Source organism: Strix uralensis, chromosome 20 (assembly GCF_047716275.1).
Source record: "Strix uralensis isolate ZFMK-TIS-50842 chromosome 20, bStrUra1, whole genome shotgun sequence".
In the NCBI taxonomy this organism is placed as follows: Eukaryota; Metazoa; Chordata; class Aves; order Strigiformes; family Strigidae; genus Strix; species Strix uralensis.
In genome coordinates this window covers 2,236,628-2,254,542 of record NC_133991.1, presented here as the reverse complement: position 1 = coordinate 2,254,542, position 17,915 = coordinate 2,236,628, and the positions used below count along the sequence as shown (strand labels likewise).

Below are 17,915 nucleotides of genomic sequence, written 5' to 3'. Positions count from 1 at the left end.
CCACACTATGTTTACGGCACCTGGTCCCAGCTGACACTGCACTGTCAAGACCTAATTCACCTACATTAAAGTTGAACACGTCATGTCCAGCAACAAACAGAGACAGATCCTTTGCAAACACTTAGAATTAGAGCAAGGTGAACCACACAGTGTGCTTAAACGGGGCTACAGAAGAACACTCCTGCTAATTAGAAACTGCACGAGTTTTGGAAGCAATTACTTTCTCACTGGTAAATTTATGAGGAACCTCCTCTATTAATCTGCCCAAGAAAGGATATTAGAGCCGTGCACCATAACTCAGAGCCAGCATGGGAACAGGTTGACTGTGCACAACTGCAGACAAGTCGGGGGAGTGCTAAAACAGGGAAGTACATTAATTTAGTCAGGCTCTGAAAGGCTGAAAAAGATTTTAAACATTCTTATATTAGAGCAGCCAGCCACACAAATAACAGGGTATATATCTCCAAAGTTCAGCTGTATAGACACAGCTCCATATAGCAATATTTTCCCCACGTTCATTTATACAGATTATGATTTGAGAAACATGAAAACTGTGTAACTACAGAGGGGGAAAATTCTTAAGAAGCTACAACATGACTCATTCTTTTAATAAACTTCAAAGATATCATTTACAAGCAAAGAAAGCACAGAGGCAAATGGAATAACTAAGTGCTCGGATGGCTGATTAATTCACAAGCACAAATCAATGAAAATCAGCTTAGCAGCACACCAAATGAAAGCATGTCAGCTTTCGACTTCCCTAACTTCTTAAAACTGAGTTAAATTAACAGTGCTGATACCACTTAAAAGATGTGAACAGTTGATTAGGGCGGTCATGTTATATTTTTCAGTAATACACAACGACAGTTATTAAGACATCAAGTATTAAAAGAGGAAACCATTCTGTTGTACACCCTAAGCTCCTACACCAACTTCCCTGCAGTAGCAGCATCAATGATGCTGCCTCTTAATCTTTAATAGGGGTGCTCCTAGCATCCTAATCATGCCACATAAAACTTTGGCCAAATACCTTGAAACGCTGAAGCCTTTTAAAAAGCATCTCAGCTACTCTTGGTTATGTTGGTACGAATCCAGACCAATCGCTCTGGGTGTGCTCTGGATTTCCACGCTGCTGTAACGGAGCCGAGTGTAAACAACTGTATTTAAGCAACACCTTGTGCCAAGATGATTATCACTGCAGCGAGAAGCACATTTCTTCCACTGTGATCTGGCTCCTTGCCGGAGATCGACAGCCAGCAATCATTTTAATCCATGGGGTTATGAAGGAAAGATTGCTGGGGAACTAAATATGACAGCGCTTTGTTTCTCAACTCCAAAACTCCAGGCTTCCCGACTTAATTACCAAACAAGAGAATCTTCTTAACTCCTAGTTCACAAATTATACATTTGTTTAATTGAGGCTCGTGTGAATTAACAGAAAAACAAAGTGTTGGCCAAGCGGCCGATTGACAGAGCCACTGTTTAAAAACTGGGGCAGCCCTGACCCAAGACAAATATAAAAAGCCCCAAATGACATGCTGATAGATTGCACTCTCTGCAATAAGAACGCTTCTGATCCAAGCATCAGCGTTGTCCAAATTATATACACAAGCTCTCATGCATGTCTGCTCCTCACTGGAGTGGATTCAGGCTCATCGGGTGTTTTTAATAATCACTTTCAAGTTGATTTAACAAAGGACATCAGTTTATTTGTGTCAGTTCAATCTGAAAAGCTGGAATGGAAATGGTTAGTTATACAGCATAACCCTAATACTAAACACCAGCTCCCCAGATGCACCACACGTATGGCTATATGCAGATTGGTGCTACAGCGACCCATAAGTCTTCAACGACTCCCTTGAAGTCAAAAGAACTCCTCCTGTAAAAGCTAAACTCTGAAATGCTGGATGCAACCTTTCATTCCATCTCTTCAAAACAAGCCATATAGATATTGAGAGAGAAATGGCCACTGTTAAATCACCCACCCCCCTGCTCCTTATGCCCTATTAAAGAGCGATTGCACAGAGGGAGGGAGGACGAGTAGAAAGACTTAGATTGGAAGGCAGGAGGTGGTGACCTGCTTTGCTACAACCCACTCCTACCCTGCCTCAGTTTCCTCAGCTGCTAAATACAGTACATAGCGCTAGCCTTTCCTGTCCTGCGAGCAAGCACTCAGAGCCACGGACAGAAATTCATTACCACAGACTGTTAGTTGAGCACAGCAACACTGGACCATCACACACAACCAGCCTCAACATGCTCTTTATTTTCTACAGCTTCCCTTGGTCATATCAAAAAGCCTCACAAGCCTAATGCAATTTCCATGCCCTGTGCTTCCCACTTATTTTGGATACTAACCTTTATTGAAACACAGAAAACAGATGAGAACAATCCATTCTAGCTTGGATTTTCATCAGACTTACATTTGCACCCAAGCCCAGTGCTAAACTGCAAAAACTCCTTTTCAATGTGAGAAATATATTTGTATCAAACCACAGGCTTGAACTAAAGACTGATTTTTCAATGAAACTGTGTGTCAGGGTCACTTGAAAATTCAGAATTTAATCACTCACCTATGTCTGCAATGAAACTTGTTATCGAACCTTACTATGTACTCACAGCATAAAAAACCCACTGATGTCAAGCCGAACTCCTCAGACACATCTATTAGTAACTTGCAACCTTCAGCTGCATCAACAGAAATAGAAAGCTGGGTCCCTGCCTCTGTCACCCACAGATGCTAATAAAGAGCAGAGCTGCTTTCAGCAGAGGCTGCTCAGGACCCACCTGGAGGCAGCTTTCCACAGCAGCCCAGGGCAACTGGGATTCATCCAGCAGAGCCAGACCCCTCGGGTGCGCAACTGCCCCGCAGCTCTCCAGCATGATGGGGAGGTGGAGCAGCCCCACCACTGCCTACCCAGCCACCCTGAACCATCCATGCCTCTTGTCTTGTCCTTGGACCCGTGGCTCGCAGTTAAGAGGACGTTAAATGGTCAATTTTTCTTTTTTTTTTTCAGGCAGAGAAATTATACATTGTTTGGATTTATTTTGTAGCAGACACTAGAACAGGAGATTTAACTTTGCCTTCTCTTCATCTAAATGCAGACTGGAATGGCAGCAAGTCTCTGAATAGCTTTTTGACAGGTGGGGGCAATCGCCTCTGCTGCATGCAATTAAAAACTCATTAAAGCAGAGCTCATTTTCCTCATTATTTTAAGCACTTAAATAATCTTTACTGTTTAATATGACAAGACCGAGCAGATTGGGACAGATACTTCCCCCTGGTCCTTCCTTCCAGACATTCACTTGGTCATTTTAATTCCGTAGCAAAGCCTCAGATGCCAAGAGCAGGAGCTGCAGTCCCAGAACATCGTCCTTAGCTTTGCCAGACACCGAGCCCACCCACCAACACGAGCTCATCACAAGGGTGCTGCGCTGGAGCTGCAGAAAAATCATCAGGGACAAGAGCTTTCAAGCGGCTGAAAAACTGATTTCACAAAATTAAGGAAATTCTGCACCGTGCCACGACTCTCTGCTCTGCCCGAGCCCTGCCCTCAGAGAGCACCGTGGTACGAGCAGCCCTTGAACAAAGGACAAGCCAGGCAGGCTTGGGGTTTGTTGTTGTTTTTTTTTTTTTCTCCTTAAATTAAAAGGGATGGAGAGAAGCAGCAAGGCTCTGCTCAGGCAGGAAGCAAAAGCTGCAAGATGAAGCTTCACTTCAGCAAACAGCCCGCTTCCCTGGGGACGTCACTTCAGCCGCCGCTCGGACCGGATCTCCCACGCTGTTGTGGAAGCAGCTCCGAAATCAAAAGCCGTGTTTGCAAGGTTGAGCACTTGACATGCCACGCCTGCATACCTCAAAGCTGCTGGCAATGCAGAGCGGATCATGGCCACAGCCTAAATAAAATGTGCAAGTGTCCCCCGTTGCTCCGTGATCCATCTGCAATGACCAAAGGTCCAGGCTGGGTCTCCTGGCACTAACGTGACCCTGCAGCACACTCCGCTCACACAGTTCCTTAGGACCCATTTACATTTCACACAAAAATCCTTTTGCCCCTTTGGTTTAAGAAGGAATATAAATGGCAAAATACTGTATCAACACAAGCTTTTAAAAACAAAAAGGCAGGAACACTGCAAAAAGAGGAGTTGCACGTTCTAGACTTTAAATATAACAATCAACTTTGTGCAACCACCACAGTGACATTATGGCATTAAAACAGACTAAGGCAATAAATAAAATTGATGCGTCTTTAATAACTACACGACACATTCTTCCTTTGCTTGGGTTTTACACAAGGGTAATCAAGGGTAACTTCTATTGGTTTAAATAAGAGAATAGGGTCCCACAGAGTTACACCGCTCTAAGATACTCATGTAAATGAGAACAAGTATTAAGCCCTGCAAGAATCTAAATCTCTACCCACTCCACCCTGTGAGCCTCTCCGGAGCAACAGTGGATTAGCTACATTCATTTTAAATGAACGTCATTTATCTCGAGTATTTAACCAGGAAATCCCACTGAGATAAGCCTCATTTTCTGACAGATGCTTTGCAGTATCCTGTAATATTTTTTTGTTTATTTGCTTTGAGCAGGACCTGGGTCTTTGTCTTTTTAACCTATCACACTGGGGTTTTGGAGAAAAAAAAAAACAACCACCAAGACAGCCAAGCCCCATCACATGTGAAATAGATTCTTCAATATGCCTCAAACACACACAAGAAATTACTTTTAATCAAAAATATTGAGTCTTTTGGGGAAAATTCCCAGGTCACAAATGCTGTGTGAACACCAAACTGCTGGGGCTGGACTGAAGGCCAGTTACACACAGTTTTTGTCCAAGTGCAGATCAATACCTGGAGTACATGAAAGGGACTACTGACAGCAATAATGAGTGCTAGATTTGAACACACCCCAGCCCTGTCTTCCTTCCAGTCAGAATTTAACTCCTGACTTTATGTACTATTGTATCAAGCATCCCTTTGAATGCTGGGGGATTATATCTGTGATCACTCTGCTTACGTACACTTTGCCTGCACAACTGCAAACTCCCAGGCTTTAGGAGGGGTATGATGCAGCCCCTCTTCTGCTGTTCTCCTTTGCTGAGAAGATGATCTGCTCACCTTTTATTCCAGAGCAGTCAAACACTGCAGGGACAAAGACCCCAGCTCTTGCCTGCAGGTGCACAGGCAGAAGCAACAAAGCACCCTGAAGCATTCTCATCCCCAGTTTGCTCAACAGCACAGCTCAGATGCCTCTGAAAGCGCTGCAGCAGCCATCTGTACCAGTGATCCTGCCGTAAGAGAAGGCTGATCTCATGGGTAGGGTGTTGGGACAAGAGCTTTGCAAGCCAGGATTAAAGGCGGTCAGATGAAAACAAGCTGTCTGCAGAGCACACAGCTGAATGCAAAGGAGAATAACCTACTAATTTAGTTAGGTCAGACTGTGGAGTCCCCATCCCTGGAGGTATTTAAGAGTTTGGTTGCCACAGCGCTTGGGGATATGGGATAGTTGGGAACTGTCAATGTTAGGCTAATGGTTGGACTGGATGATCTTCAAGGTCTTTTCCAGCCTAGATGATTCTGTGATTCTGTGAGATTCTATGGGGTAAGGGCCTGGGTGCAGGCACAACAGCAACACGAGTATCTCCAGCAGCGCGGGGGGCACCCCATCCCACCAGCAATCAGTGGACACTGCAGAGAGGACAGCCAAGTAAGGAAGCTGTCCTTAAGGTGACATCCCCTCTGTCAGCCTCTCATGTCAGTACTTGGCTGGACTCTCTCACTACCCTGCAGCAACACAACTCTGTTCATCAGCCACTCTAGAATGTGTCGCTTACTCCTTCTGGCCAAGAAAAGGGAAAAATTGGTTCCACGCTCGAGGTGAGAAACCATGTAATCCTCTCACATTTCAAAGTCAGAGACAGTGCAGCAAGAGGAGAAAGCCATTGTGCCTCCCCACCGAGCCAAATCTTCCACACTTTAGAAACGCTGCTGTTTAGCAGGAAACTGGCAGATGAAACTATGTGAAACAAATAAGGCCACTGACTGGGCTAATACTATATTTAGTGTGAGCTGCTTCCCCTCTGCAGAGCACCAAGTACCCACCTTTTGGAACACTGCACTTGCTCCAAAGAGGTAAGGAAGAAAGGCAGCTGTGTTAAACCCTTACATAAAAACGTCCCCTATAAAAATCTGTGAGCGAGACCTTTTATCCAATTTAGGGGCTGCTTAAACACAACCCCCGCTCCAGGGAAGCCATCACAAAGTTTTGTGACTTTTAAAAGGGATGGAAATGCCATTTAAACCCCAAATGTTGTGCCCGCACAGAGTCGCACCATTTGTTTCACAGGGATAACATCGGCTCAGCTCCCGCTTGCGAAGGGTCACTGCCAGCAACGCCGCCGGCAGTGGCGTGTTTCATACTTCAAAGTACATGAACCCTGCTTTCCTGTCTTCCAAATTAAGATAACGGGACAGCACAGCTCTATTTAAAAGCTCAATTAAATGGAAAAAAATGGAGACTATTTCAGAGCCTGCTGGTGAATGAGGTGGAGCAGTGCCCTGACAATTCATTTCTGCTGCCGAAGCTGAAAAGGAATTAGTGTGTTTTCTTGTACTCAGCTGCTCGCTTCTGTCTTGCGGGGCTTAGCTGCTGTCAGACTTGCTGCATGGTTTTGAGAGCTTTGGAAAATTGTCCTCCCTCCACTAGACTGGAAACAAAGAACAAACTGTAGAAGATGGTTTTTTGGACTTGGAGTACACAGATCGCAGTGAAGTTGTGAAACGCTGCGCTGCGGTTTTTAATGAGAGCTGTAACCAGGGAAAGGAAGACTTTCCCCGTCGCTCCCAGCCTAAGGACAGCAACTAGCAGAGACAAAGGAGAGAGATGTTGCATCCTTTGAAAAGGCTTAAACCTGAGTTTCCCTGTCCCCAAGTACTGCCCTTGGGATTGAAAAGACAAGAGACTTTCCACATGCCAGCTACAGGCTGCTTTTGTGGCCACAGTATAGGTACAGTGTTAAACCATTCACAGAAGCAGCTGAGGCATGAGATGTTCTGTCCCTTAGCTTGAAGACACCATGATCTGACAAGGATCAGCACCCTGGCAGACACTTCTGTCTTCCAGCACTTGCAGAACTTCACTTACCTGCTGGAATAGTTCTAAAAAAATGACATTTAGATGAAAGCATCCCACTTGCCCATTTAAGTAACACACACTTTTTTTTTAAAAAAAAACCCACACCAAACTGCAAACTTACACTCATATCAGTCCACAAAAAGACCCAAACCCACCCAACAGCACATGGCCATCAGGTGCCAGGTGCACCCCCATCAGCCTTCCTTGTCCTGCAACCCCTCTGAACCCCCTTTGCAGCTGGTGTTGGCAGGTACACGAGGGATGCTGGATCCCCAGCTACACTACCGTGCTACGTGGCTCCTGGGGAATGTCACACAGCCCCTCTCTGCCTCAGTTCATGCTTTTGCAAACACGGCAAAGTGCTCAGTGCATATCCCTTCCTCGGAGAAAGTCCTCGCAGGTTGAGATTTGACAAGTCCTTTGAAGTACTCAGAGTGCAAAGACAACATTTTCGATTGAAGCAGCGTGGGCAGGAGCCTGTCCCAGCCTGAAGAGTGTCAGGAGTACATCTATGACCACCTTGGGAATACCTCCATGACCACCTCTTCTCACCTATCTCCCTGGCAGTCTGAGACATGATTTTGCCAGGGAAAAACCACTGGGAGAGCTGAGCTCCACGCTGCTGGGAAATCATGACTGCAAGGCTGAATCCTTCCCCGGGCAAAGGGAACAGCAGCGCTCTGCCTTGGAGGAGACAGATGTTCGCCCTGGAGAGCACTCGGAAACATTGATGAACATACACCTGATTCATTTTACTAATTAAAGTCGCTACACATGACAGAGCAGTCTAAGTAGCACGTACACCAACAGCCTCGTGCTCCACACTGGTGTGCACACTCATCTCTGCCCTCCTCGCAGGCTGGATCTTGTACTACCAGGCTGCAGCAAGAGTCAGGAGATGCAAGGTGGGAAGGGCCCCATAGGAGCACTCCTCCTGCTAGGTTTAACCCGAGGAATATAAATCAGTCTGATACACATTATAAAACTGAGGCTTTTTCCCCAAACTATACTCAAAATCTTGCTTTGTATTAAGCTATCAACTTCAGCAGCACGTTCAGAGAGAGAGACCTCTCAATACTGATAATATAAAAACCTTTGGGTTCTGTTTCATAAGGAAATTGCAGCAAACACCAGTCCTTCTTCAAAGCAGCAGTAAATAAAGGTCAAAAAAAGGAAAGAGAAAGAAAAAAGAGAAAGGAAAGAGAAAGTCCAGAAGTAATAGAGCTGCAAAAACACAGAGCTGAGGTGCATGTGCTGGTCTGCAGAGGAGCTGCTGGATGAAAATGCTGATTCTTTACAGAACACCTTGCAATGTGTCTTTTTTACATTCTCTATATACTAAATCGATTTACCCCAAGATAAAGCACCTCCTGCCCTGCTGTAGTTCTTCCAGTCTCAGAAGGTAGTATTTCCCCCTGTTTTACACAGCCTGACAAATACTACATCAGTAAGCCAGACATTATCACCTTTTCCCCTGGCAGAATTTTAGGCCAGGATGGAAAGAATAATACCACAAACCTCCAGCTTGTCCCAGAATATTTTGTTTAAAATGGTGGTTGACATAAAAGAAGGAACATCTATTTATCAGTCTCTGCTTTCATGAGAAATACAAAAGAGACCAGAGGGTTATGATTCCGTTGAGCAGAAATTGATGCCGGCTGGTACAAAGCTTGTCTTGCATAACACTAAAGACTACTCCAAATGCATTCATAAGGTATTAGAAACCTGGCTGCCTGACTTTAAAAGCAAGAAATAAGTTCCTTATGCATCACTGAAATCTTTGGAAGAATTGCATTTGCTCGTACAAGTTTAAGACTTGGAGGGAAAGGGGGAATGGGGAAGGAAAAAGTAAAATACTGATGGAAAAAAAAAAAAAATCTCCACGCAGCTCACCTTGACCTCAATGAAGTCTGGTTTACCGAGGGATATCAGGTCAGCATAGGCTTTGAGTTCATCCACATTCCAAGCTTTCACCAGTGTCAGCCTATAAACTGTGCGCTGTTGCTGCAATAAAGGAAAATTGACATTAGCAACACATTCTGACACGGGGAGGATGTTCCAGCCTTGCACACAGCTTCAAACATAAAAAAAAAAAAAAAATCATTAATTTATTCCAAGAACCCAGGGGCTATAACAAACCAGACCCAAACCAGGAGTAACCTCACTTGTTCTTTCAAGAAAGCTACTCCACAGCATCAGTGAGTTGAGCCACCTTTTGCCATACAAAGACTTATCTTCCCTCTATATATTCCAGGCACTTTGTTTTTACAGGAGCTTTAACTTAATGGGAAAATAACCAGGAATTTTATCTGTCTTTGATTTACCTCTCGTTGATTTGCTTCCCTAGGCATAAAATCTCACCATTAGTTGCTATACAGGTATTTTTATTTCCTCCAGCTGGATCATCTGGCATTGGTGACTTTTAGCCAGGACGAACAAGAATACACGGACCGTTGTCCGCCCCTGTCTGCAAATATTTCTAGCACCTCGGGTACAATATCACAGAGAAAAGACTCTCCTGTGATCAGTTACACAGAACATTTTATTGGAAGCAAAAAGAGACAATTAAAATCACAACTGGGAAACATTGCAAATACCCTGCTTATGACCCAGCTTATCAGAAGTGTGGTGCAAACCATTAGGAAGACGCACAGGAGCTGCAGCACTAATGACTGCAGGAGCAGCATCCACCCCTCGTTACCTGCAGCAGGGCAGCTGGATTTCTGCCTGGCAGCATCCCTGCCTGCACCTGCCTCCCATCCCACTGCCGAGGGCTGCAGCTCCTCACCACACCAGTGCCTCTCCAGGATGCCCAGACCTGACTTATTTCTGTGCACAGTGGCAGACAACACCGAGAACTCCTTTCCTTGGAGTCATTCTGATTTTCCCTCCCTAAGGGCTGCTCACCAAAGAGGTTAGTGATGACAAAAGAACTTCCATCAATATAAGCACTTTGCTGTGGAACAAATCCAGTCTCACCGCTTACATCTGCTTGTTGCCATCTTTCCCCCTCCTTGCCTTCATCTTCCACTAATGTTTTATTCCACTTATCTCTGGAATTTATTTATAGAGCAATCTTCCAGCAAAATTGTTTTTTGAATTAACTCATTTTCCTTCCTTGGCACACTGTAGACTGTAAAACGTGATAAAAGCACCAGTTTAGGCAGGGCGAAAGAGCACCATAACAAATCCACCGCAACCCAAGACTCCACGGCTGGGGCCAGGTTGTACCCCAGGGCTGGGACATCACAGCACAGCACATCAAATTCTTCTGGTCCAGGAAGTCCAGGCTTAGAGTCAGGCTGAGTTAAGATATTCTCCCTTACCTATCACCCATGACACGTCTGCGGCATGAGGTTCCCTGAACTTCAGTGCCACGTGTGGGAAGCATGCACACTCTTCAGTTTATGACATTTTTCAACCCAGAAGAGCAAGCTAATAAGGAGATCTGCTATGGAACTGAACTTTCCATCACTAAATCTCAGACTGTTTCCCACTGCGATACCTCTGATAGCTTCCACTGGCCAGGGGAAAAGCAGGGATGGATTCTGGGACCCTGAGTCCCAGTCAAGGCTATTAAAAAAAAGTTCATGCTATTACCCCTCCCCAGACAAAGCCAATACTTCCGTACCAATCCCCGATCTAGCCATGTTTTACTTCTTCAGAGCCTCTGACCAACATGCCACATAAGTGAATTTTGCCCTCTGTATAAAAATCAAAACGTCACTTACTTAAACACATTTCTATGTTTTCCACAGGGGGAGAGAAAAAAAAAAAAATTGCTACACCAGTTTGCCATGGAAACATTCTAGATTATTTACTAACAAATAACTAGAGGAAAAACATAAAAACCAGGAGCATATTCTTCCTCCTCCTAACATCTGAACACAGCCAGGGGCAGGTCTTTAGGGTACATACGTATAGAGAACTACACCCAGTGCAGGCAGAAGTACCCCAGAGCACTCACTGCCTGTTGCCTGTCATCTTGGGAACCTAAAGCACCAGGTAAACCTGCAGAATTCCCCAGGGAACAGTGACCTACAAAGAGTCCCTGTCTTGAGAAAAGAGTTAAAAGTAGAGCTCCTCTTAAAAAAAAAAAAAAAGTTTGTGGAGAGTAACTTTAAAGAATTACTGAGAGAATGATTATTGAAGGCCAAATATTACAACAATTAAAATAGCTGTCCTGTCCCCATAGCATATAAGCACATATTTAAGAACAAGTCTTATTTGAATAGATTGACAAAAGAAAGGTTCAGGCCAAGAGACAACAGGCAAATATGAGATCAACAGTTAATTACTGAAGAGAAAAACAATGAAGGAACTAATAGAAAAAATAAACGCATCATTTGCCATCTAACAGAAAAAGAAGAAACTAGAAGGAAAATATTTAACAACAGGAAAAACTTCAATCCACACACGCCTGTCAATGGTCTGAAGTGATTAGATACCCAATTAATCAAGAAATGTCTCCCCAAAGGTCAGCTCACAGTGGTAAACAAATGCAGGCAGCTTCAAGGCAACAGCAAATAAAAATCCTATTTTAATACCAGCCCCTACACCAAAGGCTGCTGATCCAGACCCAGTCCTCTGACTGGGGGGGTCACATCCCCAGTAAAATCAGAGTGGGGAGGCCACCACGAAGTGCCCTTTAGGGGTATTTCTTTTTTTATGGCAGGATGGTTTTGTGCTAAAATTAAGAGCAAATTTATGGATGTCTCTGTTGTGCATAGAAAACAGAGCTTGGCAATGAGCACACAGCGAGCAGGGCAGCGCATCCCGTTAAATCCAGCACGAGCAGCATCGCCACTGCTGGCTGAATAGTCTGCAGCAGTGGAGAACATAAAAAGGAAAAAAAAACAAAGAGGAAATAAGATCTCAGCCTTAACACAGAGAAATAAAACAACAGGAAATCCATTTGTAGGGTGAAAGTCTTAGAAAATCCACTTGATCTTCAGACAGCAGATACTTGCTGTTTGGGGAATTTCAACACGACACATGTGTAATGGGAGGCTGGACCAGGCAGAAACTGCTCTCAAGTGCTAGAATTAGGGGTAACGACTAATATCAATAGATGTATGGAAAACTCCTATAGACTAATAAAAAATACCTAGAGCTCAAGTGTGAAGTGGATCGACTAGAGCTTTGCACATCACCTCTGCTGAGCAGCAAGGGCAAGACCTTCAGGTAACTGAAGTGCTGGCAGCTCAGGAGGGCATTTGCTACCCTGCAGGGCACACGTGTGACAAGTGTCACTTACAGAACTGCCACACTGCTTGGAGCAAGCTTAGAAAGTGCCACCATGTGTCTTCCCAAGGTTCAATTCCTTTATGAGATCTCCAAAAGGATAGAAAACGTTTTCTAGAGGCTGAAAGGACCACTTGCAGCAATAAAAAATTCAGTAGCATCTTCGTTGGCAGCAAAAATTGAAGTCAACTGATTGGAGGGAGATGACTCTGGGAGTGCCACGCTCTGATTTCAGAGGACCACGTTGCAATTTTGAGGGGGGCCACACTGCTTCACCCCTCCATCTCTGCTGGCAGATGAATGGGCCAAATACACCCACACCCCATACTGGAGGGGACTGCCACCAGCTCGTGTTTCTTGCCAAAATATAGTGGAAGCAATATATTTAAAATAACAAGTCTAGACTTAAAAATGGATTAAATCAGACTGCGAAGATTAACATAGAATCATAGAATGGTTTGGGTTGGAAGGGACCTCAAAGATCATCTAGTCTCAACCCCCCTGCTATGGCAGGGACACCTCCCACTAGATCAGGTTGCTCAAGGCTCCATCCAACCTGGCTCTGAACACTTCCAGGGATGGAGCATCCATGAACTCCTTGGGCAACCTGTTCCAGTGCCTCACCACCCTCACAGTAAAAAACTTCTTCCTTATGTTTAGTCTAAACCTCCCCTCCCTCAGCTTCCACCCATTACCCCTCGTCCTATCAATATAGTCCCTTGTAAAAAGTCCCTCCCCAGCCATCTTGTAGGTGCCCTTCAGGTACTGGAAGGACACTATGAGGTCTCCCCGGAGCCTTCTCTTCTCCAGGCTGAACAAGCCCAACTCTCTCAGCCTGTCCTCACAGGAGAGGTGTTCCAGCCCTCTGATCATCTTGGTAGCCCTCCTCTGGACTCGTTCTAACAGTTCTATATCCTTCTTGTGTTGGGGGCTCCAGAGCTGGACACAGTATTCCAGGTGGGGTCTCACAAGGGCAGAGTAGAGGGGCAGAATCACTTCCCTCAACCTACTGACCACAGTTCTTTTGATGCAGCCCAGAATCTGGTTGGCTTTTTGGGCTGTAAACGCACACAAATGGCTATCAAAGATATAAACATATGCAAAAAACATAATTGGCTATTAAAGAAAAAACAAATATACATTTGGTTCTTATTTGCCAGTCCTCAGCGCTGCACTTACAGCCACCACCAGGACTTCTCTCCCTGGGACAGCTCTCCGGGAGGCAGCACGGAGGAAGGTTTCTTTCTTGCTCTTACACACGTGGCTCAGTCCTCTGCTGACACAGACAGGGGTCCCCTGGGGTTCAGAAACAGGGGACTGACCCTACGGAGCCCTGCTTCCTCCTGGGATCACAGGCACAGCCTCCAGCACTTGTCAGCTTCTTTCATATGTGCCTGGTTGTTTCCCAAATGGTCCCTGCAACTGCCAGAGCAGATGGGGCAGGTTCAGCGAAGGCCACAAAACACTGACAGCAACGGGAAGAGCTGCCCTGCTTCCCAGCGGCTGCCACCAACACAAAGGGAGGGTGTGACATGAAAGCTGGTGTGATGGCACACAGCCACCAACAGCTGCCTCTGGCCTGGAGCAGGGGGACATGCACGCAGGCAGACATGGCCAAAACTCAACTGGACCAGCAAAAATTTTGCAAAAACACAAACATTTTGCAAATAACCGCACGTTGGCAGAGGACATCCACGTACAATGATTACCATCAAGTAGTTTGCCAGCCTTCCCTCCCCTTTCCTCTGGTGTCTGAAGTCCAGTCACTTGTCATCTTACAAGCCAGAGTGAGTGGGAACAACCCCTGCCCAGCATCTTGGTGCTTATAACTGCTGGGACCACCTCACTTCTTCCCTCTATAATCTAAAAAATGGATTCTAGGGGCTAATCCCTAATCACTCTCTGTGCTTTGTTCTTATAACTCTGTTTGTTCTCCCACTTTGGAAGCAGGCTGAGGCATACAAAACTTTTTCTACTACAAAAGAAAACGCATTTATTCATTTTACAGCCATTCTGCAGAGGGACTAAGCACAAATGCCACCAAAAAATGGTTCAAAGCTCAGGCCAACAGGCCAAACACAGGAGGAATGTTGTCAGAGTCAAGTAAATGTGATATTGCAGGAACAGTTTTGTGGAGAGGATGAAACGTTATCAGTTTACTTTTACCACATTTTCTAACATACATTAAGTACAACGCTTCAGTGAGTGTTTCTTCTTACAGCGATGAAGGCTTACACGAAGGGAGATTTTTTTTTCCATCCCATTTAAATCTCATTTTTAATACTCTCCAATATACATCCTAGATCATTTTAGAAGTTCAACTTTAAAGTTCAAGTACTTCATAAAAGTAAAACTGCTACAAGTGCATTAAAAGGGCTTTTCCCCCCATAGGGCAGCACTAACTGACAAGTAATAACTGCAGTCTGTGTGTATTATCCATCACTTCAATAACGGAACTATCACAAAAACTGCATGAACTAATCGCGACCAGTGGTGAAAGAAGCAGGTAAAGAAACTAAAACACTGCCAAAGGGATATAGAAAAAAGGTAAAAAAAAAAAAATCAAGAAATTAATATTGCAACTGAAGAAACCTCTTTCCAGAGGGCAACATCTCTCAAACATTATCTGAGCAGAGAGAAAAGACGCTTTTAAAAAAGTGGTAGAAGGGACAGATCAAAATGACTAAGGTCCTAATAGCACAAAATGTTATATACAAGTAATCCTTACGGACTTCTGGCAGTACAAATACAAAATCCTGTTTTATTAATGTATTATTTGTATTTGGTTGTACAATAGGGCCCCAGGAGATCCTCTTATAAGCACTGAAAAACAAGAAACAAGACCTTAAGCCCTGAGAATTTAATGATGTAAACCACCAGGATACAACACCAGGCTTCAATGCTTTACGCCCCGTGTTTCCAGGAAAAGCAACCATTATTTCACTTCAGACAGCCATCAGAATAACATTAGCGGAAAAGAAAAAGTTAATATGATAATGAGCCTTTCGAATGGGTGAAAGTTGAGGGCGTGGAACCACATCTATTTTACACCAAAAAGCTTTTTATGCAGACAATCAGCCTGGCAGGAAGGGGCAGCTCTGGGGCCTGGCAGGACCACACATGCCTATCGGGTGGCAAAGGAAAATAAGAGATGGGAAAGAAAACAAAAGAATATGCCCCTGTAAACAAATACCTGGCGGGGGGAGTAAAGCAGATGGAGCCAGACTATTCCCAGCAACGCCCAGGGAAAGGACAAGACACTGTGGGCACAGCCTGAAGCACAGCAAATTGCATTTTTAAATGGAATTTCTACAGAAAGGCTGACTGAACACCAGAAGGGGTTGCCTGCAGAGGATGAGGAGTCTCCATTCTTGGGGACACTCAGCACTCAACCCACCAAGCTGATCTGACTGAGCAGGAAGGTTGGACTAGACAACTGCCAGAGGTGCCTTCCCACCTCAACAGCTCCCATCTTGCCCATCTAGTAGTTACAGGTTTTTTTCAAGTGCCTTTCAGGAGGAGAACCAAGGGCAGAATGCAGACCACCTCGAGGAAGGATTACAAGCAGCAGCTGTCAGATAAAGCTCCCTTAGATCAGGTGAACATCAGCACAAAACAGTAATTTGGGAGGGCAACAGCCAAGCAGCACAACTACAGCTGGAGTGGGAGCCCTACGGCCCATCAGGTTATAAACAAGGGAGATTAAATAACCAGCAATTCAGACCTCAGTGAAGAACTGGGAGCAGAGGGAAGCGCAGTTGACTATGCCAAGCAAATCTATTCAAGGTTGGGGAGGTCAGAGTAACTTTTGAAGTAATACTATGAAAAACATGGAGTTCATCAGAGCAGTTATATGGCACGATGCCTGCATGGAAAGCAGGATGTGTCCTCACTCCAACACAACCCTCTGCTCTGAGCACTGAGTACCCTCACCCAGCCCGGGCAATCTTCAGCCTCTTCCTGACTGAGATCACGGCTGAAGAGTGTGCTCTCCATGGAGCTGACCACAGAAACAGAATAGCTGACTACTAAAGGGTTATTTTTTTCAGTTGCGAACACTCAGAAGACAAATGAAGCCTCTTTGGCTGCACTCCAGGCCCAACCGGTCTCCTCGCAGGGCCGCAGCAGAACGTTGTGCTGGACTTCTCGATGCTTCTGCTCCGATCTGCAGCTGAGCGGAGGGGAAGAGGTCATCTTGCTTTCTGTCTCTGCAAGGCACACAGCAAAACTGTTGCATGGCTGCAGGTCACAGCGCATTCACCGTGCACCCGGGAGGGCTAAGGATGGAGGAGTCTGACCCTGCCAAGAATCTCAGCAGTCTCCCAAGAGGTTAAGTAGTATCACTGTTGGGTTCCTCCAGGCACCTACACATGCCCCATGCCCCGGAAAGCAGCATCCCTACAGGACCACCCTTCTCTGCCAGGAAATCTCCTCTCTGTCCCAAAACTCAGGGGTCAGTAATGCTTTTACTCTTGCCCTTGGTAAACTGGTTGGCTCAGGAGGAGGTGCTACTCCAACAGATCACATCATCGTAACGGCAACACGCACAGGTCACAACACATGCCAGAAGCATGAAGCCCATCCTTAAGAGGATCAGAAAGGGCCTGTGCTGCTGCTTAAGGACAACTAGCATCAGGCACTGTGAGTCCTACATGTTGGGAGATGTCCCTCCAGGCCAGTGCATGGTGTTCAGGAGCCAAGGGACAACAGAATCACAGAATCATCTCAGTTGGAAAAGACCATGAAGGTCACCTAGTCCAACCATTAATCCAGCACTGACAGTTCCCAACTACACCATATCCCTAAGCGTTATGTCGACTCTACTATTCAACCCCTCCAGGGATAGGGACTCTACCACTGCCCTGGGCAGCCCATTCCAGTGCCCAACAACCCCTTCTGGAAAGAAATGCTTCTGAAGAGCCAGTCTGACCCTGCCCTGGCGCAGCTTGAGGCCATTCCCTCTTGTCCTATCGCTTGTTAACACAACATGTTTCTGTGGTCATGCCCAGCTCTGATGATCTTCAACTCTCAACTGACAATCTCAGGTATAAAAAACAGTTAGAGGTGCTTTTTGCCCACATAGGACACTGAGCATATGGGTAGAAACTAAGCAATTTTATACACATAGCTCTTGCCTTCCCAAACCTTTGCTCGGGTTATTATAGTGGACTTCTCTAAAATATAGCACATGCGGTTTCTTTGAGATTGTATGTGGTAGCTGGTCTATTAAAGGCACAGAATATCTTCCAAGAGATGTCTTAAAAGAAGGAAAAAAAACTGAGAATCACTTTGGGACATACCACATTATGACTTGTTCCCCCAAGTCTTTCAAATCTTACTCTTTGGAGGACACAAACCACAACAGCACGCTCAAGAAACAGGAGACTGCACTCCCTCTCATTGCATTCTGAAAACTATGTAGCAACTGTCACCCTTTTATAACCGGGTCCCAAAAATGCAAGTCAACAGGCACCAGCTCAGCCTTCTGTTCCCCAAATACTTGAGGACAAAGGAAAGAACCACCAACCTGGGG

General features: G+C 45.3%; 1 protein-coding gene across 7 annotated transcripts in view; it reads right to left on the bottom strand.

Moving 5' to 3' along the window:
• Positions 1–17,915, bottom strand: part of LOC141952551 (S-adenosyl-L-methionine-dependent tRNA 4-demethylwyosine synthase TYW1-like) — a 110,928-nt gene that overhangs the window by 20,131 nt on the left and 72,882 nt on the right. For all 7 annotated transcript variants that reach the window (XM_074890136.1, XM_074890139.1, XM_074890137.1 and 4 more), the window contains one exon: positions 9,032–9,142. In XM_074890136.1, the coding sequence (XP_074746237.1) occupies positions 9,032–9,142 (111 nt within the window). The remainder of the gene's footprint in view (positions 1–9,031; positions 9,143–17,915) is intronic.